The sequence below is a fragment of the Saimiri boliviensis genome, chromosome 16 (assembly GCF_048565385.1).
Source record: "Saimiri boliviensis isolate mSaiBol1 chromosome 16, mSaiBol1.pri, whole genome shotgun sequence".
NCBI classification, from domain to species: Eukaryota; Metazoa; Chordata; class Mammalia; order Primates; family Cebidae; genus Saimiri; species Saimiri boliviensis.
In genome coordinates this window covers 44737478-44761056 of record NC_133464.1, presented here as the reverse complement: position 1 = coordinate 44761056, position 23579 = coordinate 44737478, and the positions used below count along the sequence as shown (strand labels likewise).

Sequence of the window (23579 nt, the reverse complement as noted above, 5' to 3'; positions counted from 1 at the left end):
GCTACATTTCAACAATTCTAATATAAAATTTCTCATATTTATATATATATTAAAACGACAAATATTAAAGAAATTAAAAATAAGCATTTGTCAGAGTTAAATTGGCAGCATATTTCTTTAGTGGTTTAGCAAATAGAGCATGTTTATACTCTAGTGGTAGATTAGAAGAATTACTATAATGTGTATGATATGCTTAGAATGGTGTCTGGCACAAATTTTTCACAATAGCTGATATAGCATTTCTCTACAAGTAAGTGATCCTTCTTATATCTAAGTTAAGAGTGATAGGTTAATAATAAGCTAATAATAATTAAAATCTTGTGGCCAGGCACGGTGGCTTAAGCCTGTAATCCCAGCACTTTGGGAGGCCGAGGCGGGTGGATCATGAGGTCAAGAGATCGAGACCATCCTGGTCAACATGGTGAATCCCCGTCTCTACTAAAAATACAAAAATTAGCTGGGCATGGTGGCACGTGCCTGTAATCCCAGCTACTCAGGAGGCTGAGGCAGGAGAATTGCCTGAACCCAGGAGGCGGAGGTTGCAGTGAGCCGAGATTGTGCCATTGCACTCCAGCCTGGGTAACAAGAGCGAAACTCTGTCTCAAAAAAAAAAAAACAAAAAACAAAAAACAAACAAAAAAAAAACTTGCTAGTCACATCAGTCTCGGTTTTATTATGTATCTAATGCCATAATACAAATTAAATATTTTCAACCAGATTAGTCAGCATTCATTGATACTGAACATGACTCTATTTAACATTATAGTTTCCTATAGTTTTTTTTTTTTTTTTTTTTTTTTTTTTTTTTTTTTTTTTTTTTGAGACGGAGTTTCGCTCTTGTTACCCAGGCTGGAGTGCAATGGCGCGATCTCGGCTCACCGCAACCTCCGCCTCCTGGGTTCAGGCAATGCTCCTGCCTCAGCCTCCTGAGTAGCTGGGATTACAGGCACGCACCACCATGCCCAGCTAATTTTTTGTATTTTTAGTAGAGACGGGGTTTCACCATGCTGACCAGGTTGGTCTCGATCTCTCGACCTCGTGATCCACCCGCCTCGGCCTCCCAAAGTGCTGGGATTACAGGCTTGAGCCACCGCGCCCGGCTAGTTTCCTATAGTTAAATATCTTTCTGTGCTAAACAGAACAAACACCTTTCTTTTTATTATATTAAGGTGATTACAAGGGAGGGGAAATATAAATTGTGAGAAAATAAGAATTTGGAAAATACCTGCACTTACCAGGCTCAGTACATAGTTCAATATAATGAAAAACAACATGGAAGATGAAAACTTAATAGGTCATAATCAACTTTCATTGTTAATTTTGAAGAATAATTAACACCAGATTGATAACCTTTAAAAAAGTGGTTACTAAAACTACCCATTTTATTATTGGTCTACAGATCCTAAGTATTTATACAGAAACCTTGTCTCTTAGAATGCTTTAAAAAACTATGAAGATGGCATCACTTATCTCTTTTCTTCAAATTTTATTTTATAAGAAATTTCAGATATTCTCTCTCTGAATTTAATTTAAAAATGCATATTAAAGAAATTAAATGTACTATGATCAAAACCAGTTTAAATTAACCAAGGTCAAAAAGTGAATGATGGGAGAACATACATATAAAGTTCTTGAAACAGTCTCTAGCACAGAGTACAAGGTACTATTTAACGGAGAAAGATATTTAACTGTAGAAAACTATGCTGTTAAATAAGTATAAGTTGTCATTTTCATCATCATTATTTAGTATCACAGATCATCAGGGATGGATATGGCCTTACAGATGACCTAGTTCAAAATCATTCAGACAAAATGGGCCTGGAACCTGATGGTTAAATGAGAATCTGTGGGATATGAAAGATTTGTAAAAATATTTTGTCTTCTTTGTGCATAAATAAAGCATAGTAGATACACTTTCATGTTCTTTGACAAATCGACTAGTAATATAAATAAACATAATAACTTTAGATGTCACTTTTTTTCTTCGAATTCCCTAGACCTTTAGTCAAATCCTGTACAAGCTATGTTCTTATGCTTTGGACCTTATAAAATATCTAAGGGAGAAAAAATATGATTTATAGAATATTATTTGAATTATGTCTCATTTAAATTCTCTACAAAAAGTAAAGAAATCTTCAATAAACCATCTCACCATCTCACCACCTTTGGTAATCACAGGGATTTTCTGAGGAATATGGTTTCTGAGGAGTACGGTTAAGTCAATAAACACAAACATAAAATGTTATAAAAATAAATATAATTCTTAGAAATCTGAAATCCACTTGGATCTTAACGACTTCCACACCATCCTGGGTAGGGTTTTGTACTATTTATATTAACCTTTACTTATGAAAAAAATGTTTTTCTCTGCCATCTAATTAGAACTATTATATTATTGTTGGTGACTAATGGGAAAAATTTTATTATCTTAGATGGTTGAAACATACACAGTGAAGATGAAATATTAAAGGATTAAACAACCATGGTTCTTCTCTCAATGTTCAAGTGATTTAGACTTCGGATAAAAGAAAAAGAAAAATATAAAAAAGCATATATGCTAAAGTTCAGAAATACGTTTTCTAAGTATTTAAATCACACAAAGAAATAGAAGAAAAATATGTGAAGGAGAATTAGGGGATAGAGTTGTCCAAAATATTACTCAATCCTCTTTCAACCTCAATTAACTGTTTATCCAAAAAGAAGTTGCTTTCTAGATTAAGTTTCTGTTAATCAAAGTAGTTTCTTGAATGTACATTACCATTGGGTTTTTGAAGATGATAGATTCCTTTAGATGGCAAAAGCAGTAATTATGGCAAAAATGTTGTTACTAATAATGATTAGGAGGTTTTAAGGGAATGGAGGGGACCTACGCTCTGTAAGAAAACAGAATACACACACAGGCACAAACACATACACATATGCATATATTACCTCTCTACAATCTGTATGTTACAGCTGTAAAATATGGGTGAAACCAAATATATGTTTTAATAATAGTTAACTATTAAACATAATTCTTTAAAAATGAAAATCTTCCATTTCACAACAATGTAAACATACTTAACACGACTGAATTCTACACTTAAAAATGGCTCAGATAGTAAATTCCGTGTTATGTGTTTTTTACCATTATTTTAAAAAACTGCATGAAAGATAATAGATTTCTATACTCAGCCATAGTGAAATAATTGACACTAGAATAGCCCTTCCAACATAAAAGAAAAAGAAGAAAACAGCTATGGATCTTCTATCTTTTAATGTGGATGAACTAACTTTTTTTGAAAAAAGAAAGTAATGGCTTTTAAGTTCAAAAATACAGGGAAATAAAAGATCAAACTGAGAAAAAGTAATAAAAAAGGAAATGCTTCATTAAAATTGAAATTTAACTGGTTCATATTCAGCAGCAATGTCTTTTTATATTTTTCCTGACTAGGAGAGATGAATCAAATCAATCTTTCAAAATAGATGTGCCTTTCTTTTAGTTCAATTAATAAACACGAATCAATCCAGAACATCTCGCTTTAAAAGAAAGTTGCTCATTACTTTCTTTAAAAATAGGTAAAAATCAACACTGTTTATTCAATGTTACAAACATTATATTTAAGAGTTGGACCATTACCCAACAGAAAAAAATATATATTGCTGGAATTTTGTTCTAAAATTATTTACTTAGAATTATTTTCAAAAGCATTAGTATAAAAACGTGACCACAGAAGAGGTGGGCAAAGAAAATTATAATATTAGTTAAGATAGAGCATTTATAATCACGAGGAAAATGAAAATTGCTCAGTAGTAATATGGTCTCTATAGATATATGGCATACCTCGTAATGGCTTTCTTCATTCTCTTGAATGTGGAAACCCGCGGAGCTGGGACATTTCTGAGGAGTGACAGGAATATTGTCACTTTTGCTGTGTGAGTTACACTGAAAGAGATTACCAAATAATTGTGACAAACTACTCCACATTTAGAGTGTCCATTGAGAGACATGGCTGTTTGCTATGAGCCTTATAAAGGAATATCATTTGAGCTAACAAGAGTTTATACCCAGAGACACATGCATTAAGATTGAGTCTTTATCACAAAGATTTTTTTAATTGTCCCAGGATAAACCAATTGTTGAAATGCTTTTACTAAAACTAAGGAAGTATAAGATTTAGTAATTTTATTTTTACCTTTTTTAGGCAATATTTATTTATTACATTTATGATTTCAGTAGCTAAAACTTACATGGTGATATTTGGGTGCGATATTATTTAAGTTTTTGATATTTAGTATACACATACTAACCTGTGATATAGTTATTAACTATCTCCACTTATGGAAGAAGAGACTGAAGCACAATTCCTCCCCCCACAAAGTTATGCTGTTGCCTAGCCTTTCTGGAACCATTCCCCACATCCTTATCTACTACATGAACTGCCTTTATAAGTGACACATTTGAAATAGAAAAAACTGAAAAAAACAAAAGTTTAGTGTCTTAAAATACTAGTTGAATTCTTTCTATACTAAATAGAAAGCATTTTTTTAAAAAAAAAAGCTAGCCAAAATAATTTACCTGGAAATTGATATGAATTACAGAACATGAGATACTACATTATGGCTTGCCTTTTTCTCTGAAAATATTAAAAAGACAATTTTCAATATTCCTCACACAAGTTTTCCATGTGAAAATAAGACATTTTCCACTTCCTGTTTCCTTACTTCTTTTCTAAATCTTAGATTCAAAGGAAGGAATATTTATAAGTATTGCTGCTTGGCCAGTTATTAAACATAACATTTTAGGTGTTAGGGTTTCTACTTTGATAAAAAGTCATTGTTGTGTCTCCAGTAAACATTCCTCATTGATATATACCCTTTCTTCTTAAACAAAACTATAATATATGCATAGATTTCATGACATTAGGAGCAAAGAGAATATTCTTTTCAAAACTAGTATGCCATTTCCTATTCATCCGTGAAATGTTACTTTCATTATCTCAAAAATCTGTTAGAAAATTACTGTTAGACATTTTTAAAAGCAAATGTGTTTTAGAGTTTTAATATATTGTGTCCACTCTACATGCTTTTCAAAACCACCATTTTATATATTTAAGTATATGTTTAAGTGCTGGCATTACATTTTGAAGATATCAATTATCTCATTTATTTCTATTTGTTTAAAATGAATAGCTATGTGGCAACTAAGAAGGCATGACTTTAAATCCATATACCTATTACTATAAGCCTTTTTGGATGAAAATACTATTTTACATCTGTTCTCTCTACAATTTAATTTTAACCCTATTTAAAACTTTGCTCCTCTAGGAACTCTTCATGGGTCATTCAACAAATGGTGATCGCCATTTTAACCTGTATTTGCAACCTAAGTAAATTTTATGTGTAATTTGTAAAATGCTACCTAAGAATGTAAATTATTCGAATGTTCCTAAGTTTCACTGTTAACTACAAAGGGCTTTCCTCTCCATAGCAGCTTTTTGGCATTCAAAAACAAACAAACAAACAAACCAAAAAAAGAGCACAGACCTTAAAACAGTTATTTTCATCTGTGATGTTTGTAGACATTTTAATCATTCAATTCCTATCCCTAGCCTCTCCACATAGCTATTCATGTTGATTAATCACTTTAAAAGATTTAATGTATTAAACAGTTTTTCTCCTAAGAAACATTTCCTAATTTTCTCTGGCCCAGCAGTGAGTCTTACCCTGACTGCATGTTAGAATCACCTAGGGAGCTTTCTAAAAATGTCAATGACTAAGCCCCACCTCATATCAGTTAAATTGAAGCTCAGACATAAACATTTTCAGGAAATTCTAATGTGCAGCCAGAGTTTTGAATCCTTGGGTTAAGGTTGAAACTTCCTTGTCTAGCCCTCAGGAAACTACAGTAAATTTTGGCCTCATTCCTATTTCAATCTGATGTCTTCCTCCATAGAATTTTTTCTTTCTTTTTAAAATGTAACCCATCATATATTGGGTTTTTCTCCCCCATATATTATGAATGTGTCTGAACCTGAAAAAAAATCCTATATTTGTAAATACTTTATGCTTTAAATATAAGAACTTATGTATCTACAAGGAACCCCCATAGACTGGTATAAAATTTAATCAATCCTTTTACAGATTGGTTCATATATGTTCAGTGCCATTTGCTCAAGGATTTGCCCTGTAAAAGCAGGACCAGTGTTCCCTCTATTTTGGGCAATTTCTACTGTGCCATATCTCCCTTAATGGGTTCATCTGTTATTCATTCATTCACTTATTCTCTTCTTCTTTTTGTTTGATAATCAGACATTTACTGAGTGCATGTTATGTGTCAGGATTGTACTGGATTATCAAGATATGGCATTTAATATCTGTAATACTCTCACTCTGGCCCTAAAACAATACATAAAAACAAATAACCACCATGATATATGAACATGCCATCTGAAAATGTATGTAGACTGCTAAAGGACAGAGAAGACATAAATAGACTCCCAGGTTTGATACATGAATAGAGAGTCTCAAGAGATGGACTGATGAGGGAATCATGGTAGCACACATTTGAGACAGAAGAAACTGCATATGCAAAGGCAAGAAGACGTGAATTCTCATGAGCCATGAGTAATTTGACAGTTCAAACATGAAAAAATGTGAGGATTTATTTCAGAAGAAATAGAAGCTATCAGTGCATTAAATTCAATAGTACAAATAGTAATGAAAAGTTATAGAATTGGACTTAATGTAAGGGCCAAACACCCAGTGGATAGGTGCTTTGTAAACAGTGGCAGTGCCAAGAGTGAGCTTTAAAGACCATTCCTTTTCTTCCAACTTTTCCAAGGAAATATGCCACATAAAAAAGTAAGTACATTAGCAATATCATTGTGATGCCCAGTTAAGTCCATCCCTAAAAGATCTCACCCCTATGTCTCTCCTGTGTTTAATTCTGGAGCAGTTCCTGTTTTTGGAACAGTGAGTGGCATCAAAGGGAAAATTTTAACTTACTGTTATTTCCTTACTTTTAAAAATTGAATCTTATGATGTAAATTTCCTCTACAAATTACAAATATACAATTCACAGCAAAATAAAAGAAAAAAGTAGCACTGTAAACAATATTTTTAGATTAACTATTATAAATAGCCAAACCTTTAAGAAAAAAAAATTCTTACAGGAAAAATTTAATCACTATGAATCCTTCCTAACAAATTTCTGCTTCCAGGAGAGTTGTAGCATTTTCTAAAAAAAGATTTATTTCAAAAGTCTTGGCCAGGCACAGTGGCTCACACCTGTAATTCCAGCACTTTGGGAAGCCAAGGCCAGTGGATCAACTGAGGTCAAGAGATCAAGACCAGTCTGGCCAATATGGCAAAACCTCATCTGCTAAAAACATAAAAATTAGCTGGATGTGGTAGTGCACACCTGCAATCCCAGCTACTTGGGAGGCTGAGGCATGAGAATCTCTTGAACTTGGGAGGTGGAGGTTGTGGTAAGTCAAGAGTGCATTACTGCACTCCAGCCTGGGCAACAAAAAGAGACTGTCTCAAAATAAAAAGAAGTTTCAAGATTCATCCCACCAAAGAATTTTACTGTTTGCCAAATTTAATATGAATGACTGCATATTGAATTATGGATAAGATGAATTTGCTAAATCAGATTTACATCGGGGTACAAATCAAACTTGAGAGGTCTAGAGCTCAATAACAATAATCATAGTAAATGAAAATCACTGAAAGTATATTTGTTTTACACTTTAAAACCAGTTTGTTATTTTCCATCACCTATGATTATACGTCTATATTGTAATATGTGAATAAATCTTGCCTCTCCAAAACATCCATTGTAGTTCCTGGGAAATTATCATTCACTGCCTATAGAAATACATGTTCAAAGTTTTCACATAATCAGGTATTTTTACTCTTTCATTTTTGATACAAATGTTCAAAAAAGCACTTCTAGCCATAAAAAGAAAAAAATAATCAACAGTAGCAAAAACAACGAAAGTTTTATGAAAGATCTTTTTATGAAAAACACAGCTGTTTCCTTTGCTAAAAAGGAGGTGCTTTATATTTTCCACCCAACTGTAATGCAGCAATGTGTAAAATTATTCTATTACTATTTCTACCTTCTTACAAAATTGAGTTGTTTACTAAAAGTCAATAGCACTTTCATAAAAGTTTTGCAATCCTTATAGATGCATTGTCTTGTACTTTTGTGCTATAGGTTTCATTAAATAACACCACTATTTATTTTAAAACTCCCACTGAATATGTTATTCCTTCCCATTTTAATAAACAAAGAATTCTTTTCATAAAGAATTCTAAAACAGAACATGTGTTTAATAATTCCAAAGAAATTCATATTTGCAGAAAAGAATCTACTTTGAATAATTGTCTAAACTTGGTGTCTTCGACATCTCTCTATCCATTTCTTTAGAGATCCACATGTATTAGGTTTCAAGCACATCCATTCTACTGAAATTGCCCTACTACAATCACCTATGTTTTTCACAAACTGATTCAAATGGAAATTCTCAGTTCTCATCTAATATAACACAACCGATCACTACCTCTTCTTGTTTCATTATGTACTGGCTTTCTAGGACACTACATACTCATGGCTTGCTTTCTTCTCATGTCCTCTCTCTGGAATCATTTAACTGTTTGTATTGCTGTCAAATAATGTACAATGATTTGTATCTACCTAGTTGGTTTTGGCTTTTAATTCTAAAAATGATTATTTATTTTTACCCTTTATTTTGTTTCCAATAGACACATTTATTCCAAAATTAACAGTCTCAAGACCTACAATTTGTATGCAAAATGGTATCGCAAAAGAAAGGTACACAGGTATCATAGTTTGAAAGTACCCATATTAGAAACATTAAACAAGGCATTTGGCTTAGTTACCATGCTTTTTTCCTCCAATTTAACCCTTGGCAGTTCATGACAAGGAGTAACTTTGTCAGAGTAATATATTAACTAAGTAGGTAAACTTTAATTTATACACTGCATAGATAAACAAATAAGCTCATGTTCAACTTCGGGACTCTGACACATGTTTCTACCCACTGAATTTTGCAAAGTTCACCTTTCCAGTTCTTCTAGGGCAGCAGACCTCCTTCAACCCCACTGCAAGTTGACTGACATCCCTTCAATACTCTCTTGACCCTACAGATAACCCTCATCAATTCCTCTATGTAAATCCTCTTCTATCCTTCTCACAACTCCCATTCCAGATCTTTCCAACTAGAGACACCTTTTGTTCCTCCTTCTTGATGTCTCAAAGGTTGGAAATGTCCTCTCTTCTCGCTCAAAAGCACTTGCTTTCCCCATTGTTCCAACAAGCGATTTCATTTTTTAACCAGGTTTGCAGAGAGACTAGCCAGATGGAAGTAGTGACTACTGCTCAATGAACAGTGAGAAGCTGACTGTTGCATGTGGGGTTTATGAGAAAACAAAAGCTGATTTTATATAGTCTTCTGGCACAGGCCATTAAATAGACCAGTTGGCTGCCTTCAATTATAGTTGTAAGTGATCAAGTGAAATTAATAGATAAGACATATTTCTTATTGTGCAGTTAGTTGTTGCAAGTGGGTCACTTGTAAAGTGTTTGTATAATATTTACCTCAGTTCACTACCTTATGGTACAATAAAAGGAGCCAGTGTGTTCCAAAACAGCTAAGATACAAAGATGCTTTATGTTTTAAAAAATCTTAACAGATCTAACTAAAAAGAAGATTGGGGGAAAAAAAGCTAAAGATGTTAAAGTCTGAAGTAATTCAGTAAGTGAGTTAAGCTGAAGAACCAGATAAAACATGGTTTTTTTGTTTGTTTAGAAATTATCCTTTTATATGCTCTTCCAAGATTTAATGGTCTCTATCACAGGCTGGCTGACATTTTTCAAACAATTCTAACAATTTAATAAAATGTGTCAGTGTCATGTACCGTAACCAAAAAATAGCTTTATCCCAGCATTTTGTTGCATAAGTGGTATTTCAGAGCAATCTTTTGCCATAAATATCTTGGTTACTATAAAGTTTTAGAAACTCTGTGCATTGTCCATTTCCTGAGAATCTGTGTTCCATTGAGTTTCTGTCTATGTGTGACTTTCAAGGCTTTTCTTAAGAAACTTTTGACAAATGCAGAAATAGAGAAGATAGAGATAAGAGTTATATTCCAAAAATAAATAATCATTTAGTTTTGGAGAAGGCTCCACTAGGCTGAATTTATTCTCCTCTTCTCAGCAAACTTTTTAATGAAAGTGGAAAGAAAGGCAAAAATAGTTTTTTGTATTCTTACAGAATTTTTGGTAAGGCAATCAAGAATTAAGCAATAGAACTCTATGTCAAACTTATTCAGCAGATTCCCTCGAAATGTGCAGTAACAGAACTGACCATTAAATGTGCCAAAGAATTTTCAAGGCAGATGTGCTAGGGTACTGGGCATGGGGGTGTGAACACAATTCTGCTAAATGAATAAATAAAGACAGGCATAAGACCATATATTTTCCTACATCTTGCTATAAATTCCTTCATAAGTAATTACTATACTTCTATCCACTCTAACTTAATAGAGATAAACTGGATACAATTTCAAGTCATTACTAACTAAGGAGAAACAAAACCAAATCACTTTTATGAGTATCACAAATCGTAGCTGCTTCTGTGCCCATTATGTCACTTTTTCTTTAAATGGTTCATGGATGTTATATGAGAATTTTATGTAACTCTTTTGACCCAGTTGCTACGAGCATGCATTGAAATAAAATTTCCTTAGAAAGTACACTCTAAACACTAATGATCTACTTTACAATTTTTCCATTGGTCCCCTCCTCGTATTATTACCTGGCTGTAAAGCCATTTCACAAGAGCAATAATGCATTGAAAGGTTTTAAATTACAGGATTACAGGATATATTGCTTGAGCAAAGCTCTATTAGCCAGCTTTTCACATTGCAACTTAATTCTGTATTTTAAATAAGTGGATGCAAGCAATGCAGGACTTTGGAACTTCTCAGACCCTTGAAAGGAAATGCTAAATACTTCTGTTCAAACATATTCAATGAAATACAACAACAGACATTTTTGGGTGCCAGGGTTAATCAGTATTATATTTAAGACAATTGTTTTGCAGTTCATTTCCATTTATTTCATTATTAACTGTGACAAAATCCCTGGGATTTTCCCTATATGATTTTATTTAACTGTATTTATACCTTGAAAAAAACTAAAATGGAAATTTCTGCAACACAGATAAAAGTAGATTGACTAAACATTTATGAAATTTCAAATATAATGGGAGAGTTCCTGTTTTAAAAGTGTTCGCTAGCAATTTGAGGGGGAACAAATTCTGGATTAAATTCAAAGATTTTGGGGACAGAAAAGTAATCAATTGCCTTTGCTGATTCCACTGTTGCATTTCATTTTCTCTCTAGGTAATTAGTGTTTCAAAATACACAGTCAATACCTTTTTTAAACTTTCAAGGAATTCTGAAATACTGCCAAATACATACTGAAACTAACTTGTTGAAAACAACAATATTAGTTTATAGCATGTTCCATTAACCACATATATAAGCCTAAGATGCAGATGAACCCAGAGATAGAGTGATGGGTTCTCCAGTCAGAAAATATTTTCCTTCTATACAAAGGTGGCCATTTGTGAATTACAATCATAAGTATGCACACACAAACACAAACACACAGACCATGCTTCTGAACACATGTTTTATGTAGGTGATTATCTTGTTCCTGTAAGTGATTGCATACACTCGTATTCATGGAATATTTATTTAAAAAATCAAGTACTTATATTTTTATAAAATATTTCATTTTAAAATATTTAAATAAATTATACATTATATAATACAAATATTTACTTATAAATTTATTAAAGTGCTATAAATAAACCATATACATTACTAAGTTAATATATATAATACCTAGCATAAATGCATCCTGGAATTTAGAGCAAAATATTTCTCACTAAGAAGCATAACTACTTTTTGAAATTTCTATGGTTAGAAGAGTTTTAAAAGTCTAAATTGAATATAATTTCTAGTAATGTGGTTATGTTTCTTTACATCATGAAAGCTGTTTGACCAAAATAAACCTTTAACATAATGTTAGCCTTGGCTATCTCCATGCCAGTTTTTAGAAACAGTCTGAAAGTCAACCTTCAGCCAGTGAAATCAGGTAATAAATTCAGAGATTCAAATCCGGCGTGCTTTAAAGTGAGTTTAAAATTCAAAGCTGTGTCAATTATTTGAATATTGTGTTTTCAAGGCAAATTCTTTAAAAAGTTCACTGGTTTACTATGTGTCTCTTACTGTGTAAAACTTTGTAAAACCAACCCTGAAGCTTGAATTTATATTTGTAAGAGTATATATCAAGAGATAATGCGAGGGGAAAGAGACAGAGAGAGTGTATAAGCTTTCGTTTTTATATAGTACACCAAAAACAAACAAACAAACCCCACACTCTGAGTACATCATTTCACATTGCGTTTTTGAAAGTGGAGTGTTTCATGCTCTGATTTTAAATTCATTTATGCAACTTGTACAGTATCTAAATGTGAGTAAAAATGTCTCACTTTTTAATTGCGGATTCAGAGCAAAAAGGATATTCCAGAATACCCTGGAAATGTGCCACCGACTGTGTGTAGGGTATTGGGCTTGAACCTCAGCTCTACCATCATCTGACTTAGTTTCACTGCCATAGTGGCCTTCTCTGTAACATAAGTTTAGACCAAAGGATCTCTTCTGCTTATCCAAGCTGAAAATGTAAGATATTATTAGATGTGTCACCTCAAAACTTAAGGTAGATTTTAATTTGCTTGTCAGACTTTTATAAAATGCTGTAAATAAATGATTAGTTGATCTAAATGATTAGTTGTTAAAGGAAATGTATGAAAGATGAAACTTTACCATGGCTTTAGTTATAATATACATTTGTCTATCTCACTGATATCTTTGAAAATATGTTACTCTATTAAAACTAAATTATTATTTTTAATTCTCATTTCCATATATGTTTTATAATTCACAAAGAGAAAAACAAATCAAAGGTCTGAAGGTCTGATGTTTGTTGGCTGTACCTCCACTTTCTTTCCAGAAAAAGAATTCATGCTTCGAATACCTTTTGGAATAGTTTAGAATAAATCAGGCCAAATTAAAGAAACTAATTACGATGATGTTGGATGGGAACTCTTCAACAAGCCTGAAACCTAACTAGCTGTGAATGCTTAAAAGGCCAGAGTGGTTTTTTAAATCTATTTTTAAAATGAAAGTTCTATATATTTTAAAGAACAAAACCAAAGTATGTGAGAAACATGCTTATTTTCAAGGTCTTAAAAATGTGTCTTCTTATAGGTCTGGGCAAAGAATCCCTGAAGGAATATACTTTAGCAAACAAGGAAATGTCTGTAGATGTAGTCACTGTTAATAGAGTCTGTCTTTTGAATTACTTCCTTTGTCTCCAAGCTTCAAACTAATATAACTTCAGCAAAACTACTTTACTGTTTATCTTTTAATCCTCAGGTCACAGACTGTAACACTTAGAAGACTCTCTGGAATACTAACACTTTTCTGATTTATCCTTGTAAAATTGTTTTCCTAACAAAAAGAGGATGTAAAGAAACCAAAAGAGATTACAGAAACTATACAAAAACCTACTTTGAAAATGTATATTAATAAATATGAAACATAACTAAGAAACACATTTCATTTTTTAAGAAGAAAATGAGAAAATACTATGACTCTCTACTCTACTCGAAAAGCACATTAAATGATGTAACATTTATGAAGATCTCTCAAATAGAGGCATACATGCATTCATTCATTCAAATACTTTTTAACTTTGTTTAAAATACAAATAAGAAATAATTTTGTCTTCAAAGAGTTGATAGTATATAAAAGTTCATTTTGATCAATGCTGTATCCCACATATATATTCAGCAACATACGTATCATTTTAGAAAATTAAAGATGGTGGTAAAAGAAGAATAAAATTTGAAAACAATAGATAGTGGTATTCTAAAATGTGTGTGTGTGTGTGTCCATGTGTTTTCTCCAGTGTTCTTCAGAAGAATACAGAATGATATCTCTTTGTTGTAGAACAACGTATTTTTGTCTTAAAATGATATTAAAACAAATACATTTATTTCAAGTAAGGATTATTATTTAAGTTCATAGTAGTTTTCTGTGATATGGAAGTGAGGGGCAATATTTAAACATGATTAAACAATATATAGAGAACATTTTATAAAACATTTATGTTAATATTAATGATACTGATAATAGCAATCCACTTCAAACTGAAAATAATAATTCAGGAAAATAATTTTGGAAAAGCAATATATATATTATTCTAATAAACTTAGGAAAAGCAATATATAAACTGTGATTATTTATAATCATGCCTTTTATTAGCATGTTTGTATTAGCATTGTTACAATTCTAAGCTCTTTTATGAAAGATTTTTATTCAACTTTACATGATAAGGATCTAATAAGACCAAGTGAACTTTTTCACTTCCCTTCAATGAAGTAAAAGAAAACACGTTGCTAGACTACTGGCACAGTATTTTCTTCTTATCATTTGATTACCAGGAGACCTAAGATAAACAGAAAATGAGACCATGAACACTAATTTATGTTGGTGTTCTTATATCACTATGGTAAGATGCTGTTTAAAGTAATCCTACAATCCAGAATATTTTGCAATCACCCAAATAGCTATAGATTATGTAAAACATATATACATAACTTTATTCAGCTTATAAAGAGTAGGAGTTTGTGGGGTGTTTATGTGTGTGCAACAAAATAGAAGAAAGCAGCAGCATAAGGTAGCTGGCTTCCTTAGAAACTCAACATGAAAAAAAACAGGAAATCAGTGTAAATATGATTCATCCTCCTGACACTGAGCTCAGTAGCTCTGAATCCCTCTTTGCCTTTCTTTTAGCCCTAGCTCTTTTTAAGTTCTATTAGGTCTTTTTCTCTTTCCCCTCCGTGGCACAGAAACTCTGAGCTTGGAAACAGGTCTTGAAAATTGTGCTTGCAAGTAAGAATTTGTAGCAATTTCTTTCCCTTTGGGTGACTTCAATATCTGGTAGACTCATGGAATATTAGAGTTGAAAGGGACTTTACAGATTTTTTTTTCTCACCTCTAGTATAGATGAGAGAATGAAAGCATAAAGACTAACTTATCTGAGATGAAATATTCAGAGATCAATGAATAATGTATTTTATTTTATTTAGATGACATAGGGTAAAAATTATCGGAATTCCTTTTAAGATAATTGAAGCAAAGGCAGATTTAGATATATTCTCAATCCTGTATTTTAAATTATATGTTGACATCCTTTTAAAAGGACCTTCTACCTCTGCTCAATATTTCTCACAAGTCACTCAGACCTGTGCTATGCAAAAGGCTAATAACAAATAAAAGTAGACTAGATTTAGACCACTATCTCATTCAATTCATATGGCCATTAATAGGGAGAAAAAAAAAACTCCCTGGATGATACTTTTAACAAAATCTGAAAAAAAAAAAAAAAAAAAAAAAACTATCTGCTTAACCCAATATTCAAATGGATTCATAAAACACACCTCTCATTTAGGTCAAAATATCTGTTCAGAATCTGTGAGATCAAAAGGGCTAATTGGATATTCTAAAATATCAGCTAAAAAGGAGGATCTGATGGGTTTAATATCAAATATTCTGATAAAAGGTATCAAAATATAAGTTTGAGTGTAAGAACTGTATATGCAGTTGTGTTAATGGTTGATTATGATCAAGGCTTGACTGAACTTGACCAACCTGTACTTTGTGTTTTTAAGCTAATGCTATTGTACATATCTTTTTTAAATTACAGAATATGATTTCCATTCCTGTTTCCTAGTGACGTCTGTAGAGCATGAAGAAGTAGAGAAATTTGTTTATCATCTTATTAAAATAAAGAGCTAAACACAATAAGGGAAGCTTAACTAAGGAAGGAAAACCCATATGCACACATACACCTAATAAAGTGTGCATTCAGCAAATATTTACAAACTTTTAAGCAATAGAAAGTACATACAACAGATAACAAAACCTTATTTTCTGCTGCTCATTAAACTGAAACTACTTGCAAATGAAGTTTTCTTATAAAATAGTCCTTCCCTATTTTCACTTATTTCAATTGCCTATTCATACATTGAACATCAGCTAATAAAACACACTTCACTGTTGAAACCTTTTTCTACTCATTTGATGCTTTATGTTGATTTCAAGTTACACAAAGCAACAACTTTTGCTCATTTATTCTTTGTGTATAAATGAGCATACATTTTTAAATGACCTGCCATGAAACTGGGCCTTTGAGAATATGCCACTTGTAAAATTGGTACACACTTGGCCTTACATATATTTTACTGATGCTGGATATTAAGGGCTAAAATTGTCCTTTCCATTTTTCCCTTCTTTGAGAAGCCTAAGCCAAATGACTCACCACATTCTAGAAACATTTTATATTTCAAATCCTTTTTGAAACTTAACCACTAATGAGTTATTTGATTATCATAATCAGAAACACTAATCACTACAGTCTTGATGAAAATTCAGACATTATCTCAAGAGGACTCTGTTCAAATAAATGTGTTGACATTTTATTTGTTTTTATGATAGCTATTCAGTGATTCAGTGTAAGATAAGTTTATGGAAAAGAAGTGACAAATACTTGGTGTGAGAATCTGATACAAATAGAACATATGCAAGACAGAATCTGCCATAAGTTTTCTTTTAAATCTACTAAAAGATAAAAGAGATACATGAATATTCCCTTACTAAAATGCTTCAGAGTAATAATTCTCCTTATTTATATAAACAGTTCTATAAGTTTAGGGTGTCATGTTTTCACTTTAACATCATGTGTATGATAAACTATTAAGGACAGCTCACTCTGCTACACCCAATTCCCCTGAAGAGACGTCCTTAAATACAGGACATAATCACCTTTCTCTCATTCCTTCTCCAGTGCAGAACTGGTCCATTAGGAAAATGGTGTGGCCCAGACACCCAGATAAGCAAAATTGGGGCTGACTGACCTGTGTCATGAACTATGCATGGCTATGTTTAAAGATGATTGTTCCTCCCCAGTGGTTTTGTGAACATTTAAGCAAAGAGAAAAAGAAGAGGGTTTCAACTGGTGATTGATACTGATATTGAGGGGCTAGAGTATAAAAGGATCCGTCGGCAGCCACATACACATTGTAAAGATACAGTCTAAAGTAAACAGATGTTTTCAGTAATGTACAGGTAGAACATAGAGAAGAAGGGAGAGGGGAGAGGAAAAAAGGGAGAGAGAGGCACAGAGAGAAACTGCCTTACTCGTTTTCCCCCCACTTTAGATTTTTTTCTCCTTGGTTTCCATGAGATCTCTATTTTAATTTAGGTAGTATAAGTGAATTTTTGCTTCTTATAAACAGAAGTGTCTTTATCATTAACTTTTATAATTGTAACATTATACATTATTAAGACTACCTTTCTAAACTGGTAGGAAAGTTAGCACTTACTTTTTTGATGGTAAGAGCAAGAAAAGGGAAAGAAACTTTCAAATTCAGTATTACTTAGGCAAAAATAAAATGAATGTATCTTAATTTATCAATTAAACAGTTTTTAAAATCACAGCAGTAATAATTTTTCCTAATTTTTTCCTCTTGCAAAAAAAAGGGAGAGAAATAGAGTATGTACTTAAAAATCAAATAGATGACCCACTATTTTTATATTATTATAAGGCTAAGTACTCCCAACATATCAAATGCATTTAAATCTAAGTAATAATACAACTTTATTTATTTATTTTTAATATAAGATGGACAATGCTGCCATGTGCTGCTGCTAATCCTTCACATTAAACCATTCTAATGTTTTCAGAGTCCTTGATCATCACAACCACGCCGTGAGATGGATTACTTTTATGACATTTTACAGATAAGAAACTGAGGATCACAGGGGCTAAGGAATATGCCCACAGTTACACAGTTAGCTTAGCTCAGCTAAGGGTCAAATCAGGTTTTCTGTCACCAAGTCTACTGTGTTTTTTTGTTTTCCTGTGGGAGCCCTAGTGGAAAGCAGATTCTCCTGGGAGCCAGGGAGACCTGAGTTCAAATGTCAGCTGTGTGACTCTGGACAAGTTACTCAACCTTTCTGGACCTTCCTGTTTTAGTATAAAATGGAGGTTGCATTGGCCAAGCACAGTGGCTTACTCCTGTAATCCCAGGACTTTGGAAGGCTGAGGCAGGAGGATTGATTGAGCTCAAGAATTCAAGACCAGCCTGGGCAACATAGTATTAATACTTGTCTCTACTTAAAATTTAAAAAATTGGCAAAATGTGGTGGCATGCCTGTAGTCCAAGCTGCTTGCAAGGCTGAGGTGTGAGGATTGCTTGAGCTCAGAAGGTTGAGGCTGCAGTGAACTATGACTCTACCAGTGCACTACAGCCTGGACAACAAAGCGAGACCCTGTCTCAAAAAGAGGTAGGGGTTGCAGGGTTATTATAAGGACTGAATCAGATAATCTTTTTTTTTTTTTCTAAAGGCAATAAAAGAAAAATTAATAACAAAAGTTTCAGCAAAAAACAAAACTTCTCAATTATCTTTCTTTTTTTTTCTTTTTTTTTTTTTTTTACTCCCGACTCCTTGCAGAGAACTGAGAAACTCACTATGGGATTGTCTATCTGTTTTTTTTTTTTTTTTTTTTTTTTTTTAAAAGAATAAAGAAGAGGAAGAAAGAGAAAGAGGAAGAAGGAGAGAGGTTGGGGGTATTGCTTTATTGCCCGGGCTAGAATGCAGTCTAAATATGGGTAGGCCTATAATTGTCCTTAATAATGGAGACATGAAAGAAAATGAGGGAAGAGAATAGCAAACAAGGAGCCAACCAAGATTTCTTTTAAACTTCTAAGTTGGTATGATGTGGTATTAATAAGAGTGTATATCTTGTATATTTAAAGTGGAGAGTTCTATAAATGTTAATTACATTTATCTGTTCCAGATCTGAGTTCAAGTCCTGAATATCGTTGTTAATTTTCTGTCTCATTGATCTGTCTAATATTAATGTTGAAGTCTCCCACTATTATTATGTGGGAGTCTAAGTCTCTTTATAAGTCTTGTATGTCTGCATATTCCTGTATTGGGTGCGTATATATTTAGGATCTTTAGCTCTTCTTGTTGTTGCATTGATCCTTTTATCATTATATAATGTCCTTCTTTGCTTCTTTTGATCTTTGTTGCTTAATTGTAACTTCTGCTTTTTATTTATTTATTTTAGCTCTCTATTACTTCTTTTGTAAAAGATTTATGAAGATAGCTTTTAATCATGGCAAAATAAATTTACTCATGATTAATTGAACTCTTACTCAGCTTTCGACCTTTTGTTTTCCACGTATTTCTCTCATCATACACGTTGTAAGGAGTATTTCTCACCTTCTATTTTCAACCTACTTAATTCCCAGTTATGACTCAGCTTTGCTAACACTTCACAAAAATTACTCTTGGATAGCCATCATTCCTTTTTCTTCCAGAATGCTAAATTCTCCTCTCCTGAACATGTCTGTTCATTTCAGTATCCATTACTGTTCTTTTCCCACTGGAAACATCCTTCATATGGTGTTTCTCAAGTCTGTATTATTGGATATCTTATCTTCTCACTATTTGATATTTATCTGGGGAACTTCATATAATTCTGTGCATTCAGTTATCTCCTATATACCTCTAAATGATGATGTCCAAAATTACTGCTTCAGAAACAATTGTTCTATGCTTTATCCCAAACAAACAAAATATTTTTTGCTAAATATTTTAGCTGAGATTTATTCAGGCATCTTAAAACAAACTTATCCAAAACTCAAGCTTACACTGTCCTTACTCAATCCTCTTTTCCTTTGTCAACCAAAGCAAATTTAACTTCTTTAACATTCATTAATCTATATGCTAATTGTGTGCATTTTTGTGTCTATTTCTTCCTTGATGACTGCAGTGCTGTGCACAGTGCCTGGCAGGTAACAGATTCTTAAACATGTTTTTAGATAAGCTCAGTATTTTTAATTTCAAATTCTGCTGTGGAACCACACATTACATTGCCATTCACAGAGCTACAAAAATTTTCTATGGCTAATTGGAAAAACTGAATACTTGGGATGGTTTAGTTCAGAGAGTTTGCATGAAGGCATAGTCATCAGAGTGTTGTAATGAGAAAAAGCCACTGTATTCACTGTAAAACTATGAGCAAGTGATAAAACCCTTAGGCCCCAATCTCCCTATGGGGATAAAAACCCCTCTTCTGCCTGTCAAGGAAGGTGGACAAGAAGCTGAAATGAGATAATTCGATGTGAAATAATAATTAGAAAACTATGAGGGACTAAACAAAGTCAGTTTTTATTAATATTAAAATTTAAAATTATGTATAATATGTTCTTATTTTTCCTAAGTTTTAAAACTATTGTGAGTTAATTTTTCAAAATAGAAAACTATGGGAATGTTTTCTTTAACATCCTTACATTCTTGAAACCTATCCGTGTAACTGATAACTGTTATTGTTCACCCCTACAATAACCTGAATAATATGCTATCCGTTCCCTGTATAGGTACTATTCTGAGAATAAGCACTAGCATACTATTGTTCAAAAAAACTGACACTTGATATCTAAATACTGTTTGCATTTACAGCTAAGAGATATGCCTTAATAAACCCACATATTTTAAGATATGTTCCTTTAACTTTTACTGGGGAATGATAGAATTAGACAGATTTTTCTCATGCATTTTTAAAGAAGACATGCAGAATAAGAATAAAAGAAGCCATCCCAAAATGGGTTTCCAGGTAAAATAGGAAAAAAAATAACTGTATTCTGACTGTCACTAAACCTCAGGACTCTCATCACAACTTTCTGAAAATTTCTGAACTGTAGCATGAATCCCCTTGAAAGGGAGATACTCAATTTACAGTATATTTTGCTAGTCCCTAAACAAGTCTTGAATGATGAATTTCACTTTCTGACTGAGGTAGTTTACCTCAGCACATAATTTCTTATATTAATAACCTTCCCCACAGGAGTGAATGACCTTCTATAAATATAATTCCTCCATTCAATCAAAAAATTAAAGCCTGTAACCACTTCACAATTCATCATCTTTTTACAGGCAATTGTTGAGGCAAAAACAAACACAAATCCCCAATCTGCAAGCCATATAATATAAAATTATGCAGTTTTCTACACTTACGTAACATGGATATACTGAAAATTCTATATCATTTCATATTCCAAATCAATTATATTGAGTGAATTACTGTTTCCAGTGAGCTATAATTTTCAGAGAAAAAAATGTATTTATATAACTCCTTCCCAAAATCAAAGGTATCTTAAAACAATAACTTCCTGAATGTTTGTATATTTTCAATCCATCTTTTAAAAAATGCTTCCTCCTGTGAATGTCTCTGAAAGTATAGTAAAATCAGATTATAGAGTTACCCTTAAAATTTGCAACAATATCATTTACATAAAACTATCTTAGAGTGAGCAGATAATTGAGTTGCGTCAGAGAATCCCCTGGTAAATCAGAAGACTTCAAGACAAAAGATTTCAGATAATTGGTATAGTGCCAAAGTAAATAAATTAGAAATATTGAATAGCATTTTAAAATGCAATATATTTAGCTACTTTTAATTATGGGAACTATGTAAGCAGACATTGTATTTATATGAGAGAAGGTATTTTTTAAAAACAGAAGAAGCAAAGTTAGATTTAGTATAGCCCTCTGTGGAAGTCAAGCAATTCAGTCATCTTGAGCATGTTCTGTTGCCTTATCCAGTTGACAAAACTAGAGTGAAGGGTTGTATTTTTTGCATATGGTCCTTTGATAAGCCATCTTTATTTTACCAGGAATATATAAAGTCAAAGCCAATTTCAGCGGAAGTCCTAACAGATCTAAAATTTGCCACATGAATACACACACACATATGTTATGAATATATGCTTGCATAAAGCAGGAAAAAATTACATATTCAAACCTCACTGGGAGAATTAAAAAGACTAATACACAGCATTTATGTCTCAGAATATCACACCTCAAGGGAGGACCATGTGTACAAACAGTAATTTTATAAAAGGGGGCTTGTTATCTGAGTGCTTCCTATTTTGAGTACAGTAGGGCTGAGGTGAGAGGTTAGGAAAACATCTGGAAAAAAATGATACAAAACAATTCTAAGAATAATAGTTTTAACAGTCATTTAAATTGTCCTGAAATGCATTCAAGTCATTAGTAGCCAATTTCACATCGCTAATCAATTTGTAGAACAATTAAGGTCAATTTGCTGTCACATGAATATCACTGCTGAGAGAACAAAAAACAGTTCATGTAAACTTTGTCAACTATTCCCTGAGATGACTTGTGACGTAGGTTAACCTGTCTCATTTGTAAGTAATGTCAATATTTGTTTTCATAAAGGTAAACCACATCATTATGTCTTCAATTTATTATACCCAAGTATCACAAAATGCTACTAACTGACATTGATAGTCAATCTTGTGATTGTGAATTGATTAAACAATTGTGCTGGAAACAAATATGATACAAATGTACTTTATCAAAAATTAACATTTTACACAAGGTTTGATATTATATAAAATATGTATCTAGCTGTAAATGTCACATTCCTTTTGGAATTTTAAAAAATTGATCAGCTATTTCTTCTTCAACAACAGAAGTATTTTCCGGCTTTCTTTGTATGCAAACTTTCCCTCCCTAACCTGAGAATAAGACAACTATAGTACACTTTGCTTCCAAATGGGCAGAAAAGCTAACTCAAGGAACGCTACTAGTCATTTTTCTATCTTTAGTTTTTATGATTCTACAGATGTGTAGAAGGAAGGGAATAGGACAAACCTATTCCAACAACTCACCCAGAAATAACTTCCTTATGTTTATAGCCTTCCTGAGCTTTTGGCTTGAATAACTTTGTTGGTGAACAAACATAGCTACTGCCTCATGCTTGGAAAGTTCTGAATGTAATTGTCTGTCAATGATATGATGATTTATAATGCAATCTGTTCCCATTGCTACTACTGCAGATAACTCTAATTTGCTGCTATTATATTAGAAATGAGGAACTTAGTCTTTTTCAGTTTTAGAGTTAAGCTTTTCTTCAGATGATAGAGCCAATCACAACCTTTACAAAACTTGAAAAAATGATAATGCTACCAAGTTTAGCTATTTTTTCATCTTTAAAAGAAACTCACTATATTATTATTTTTTTAGAAGCCAATACACTTTAGAAGTGTGCTTTTATCACTTTTTATTTGTCTTATTTAATATTTAGTTATATATTATCACGAGTTTGAAAGAGATGAGAATATTTATACTTAAGTCAAATACTGAGTATATAACATGGTTGACATAGCATGATTCAGATAACTAAAAATATGTGCAAATTGAAAAAAAAGTAAGGGTGAGTAGATAATCATATAATTGTATGCTCACAATTTGAATAGGGGAAACTGGATACTTTACAATTTAGTAATATTCACAGAATTAATTTATAAACTATGCTGTACCTGGATAACACA

The 23579-nt window shown here is 32.4% G+C and overlaps 1 protein-coding gene across 6 annotated transcripts in view; it reads right to left on the bottom strand.

Annotated features, from left to right (window-relative positions):
- The window catches only part of PCDH9 (protocadherin 9), a 912415-nt gene that overhangs the window by 590476 nt on the left and 298360 nt on the right, over positions 1–23579 (bottom strand). For 2 of the 6 annotated variants that reach the window (XM_003927200.4, XM_003927202.4), the window contains exon 3: positions 3824–3925. The exons of 2 other annotated variants lie outside the window; for them this stretch is intronic. In XM_003927200.4, the coding sequence (XP_003927249.1) occupies positions 3824–3925 (102 nt within the window). The remainder of the gene's footprint in view (positions 1–3823; positions 3926–23579) is intronic. 2 more of the 6 variants (XM_074387637.1, XM_074387638.1) reach the window with 1 other exon arrangement.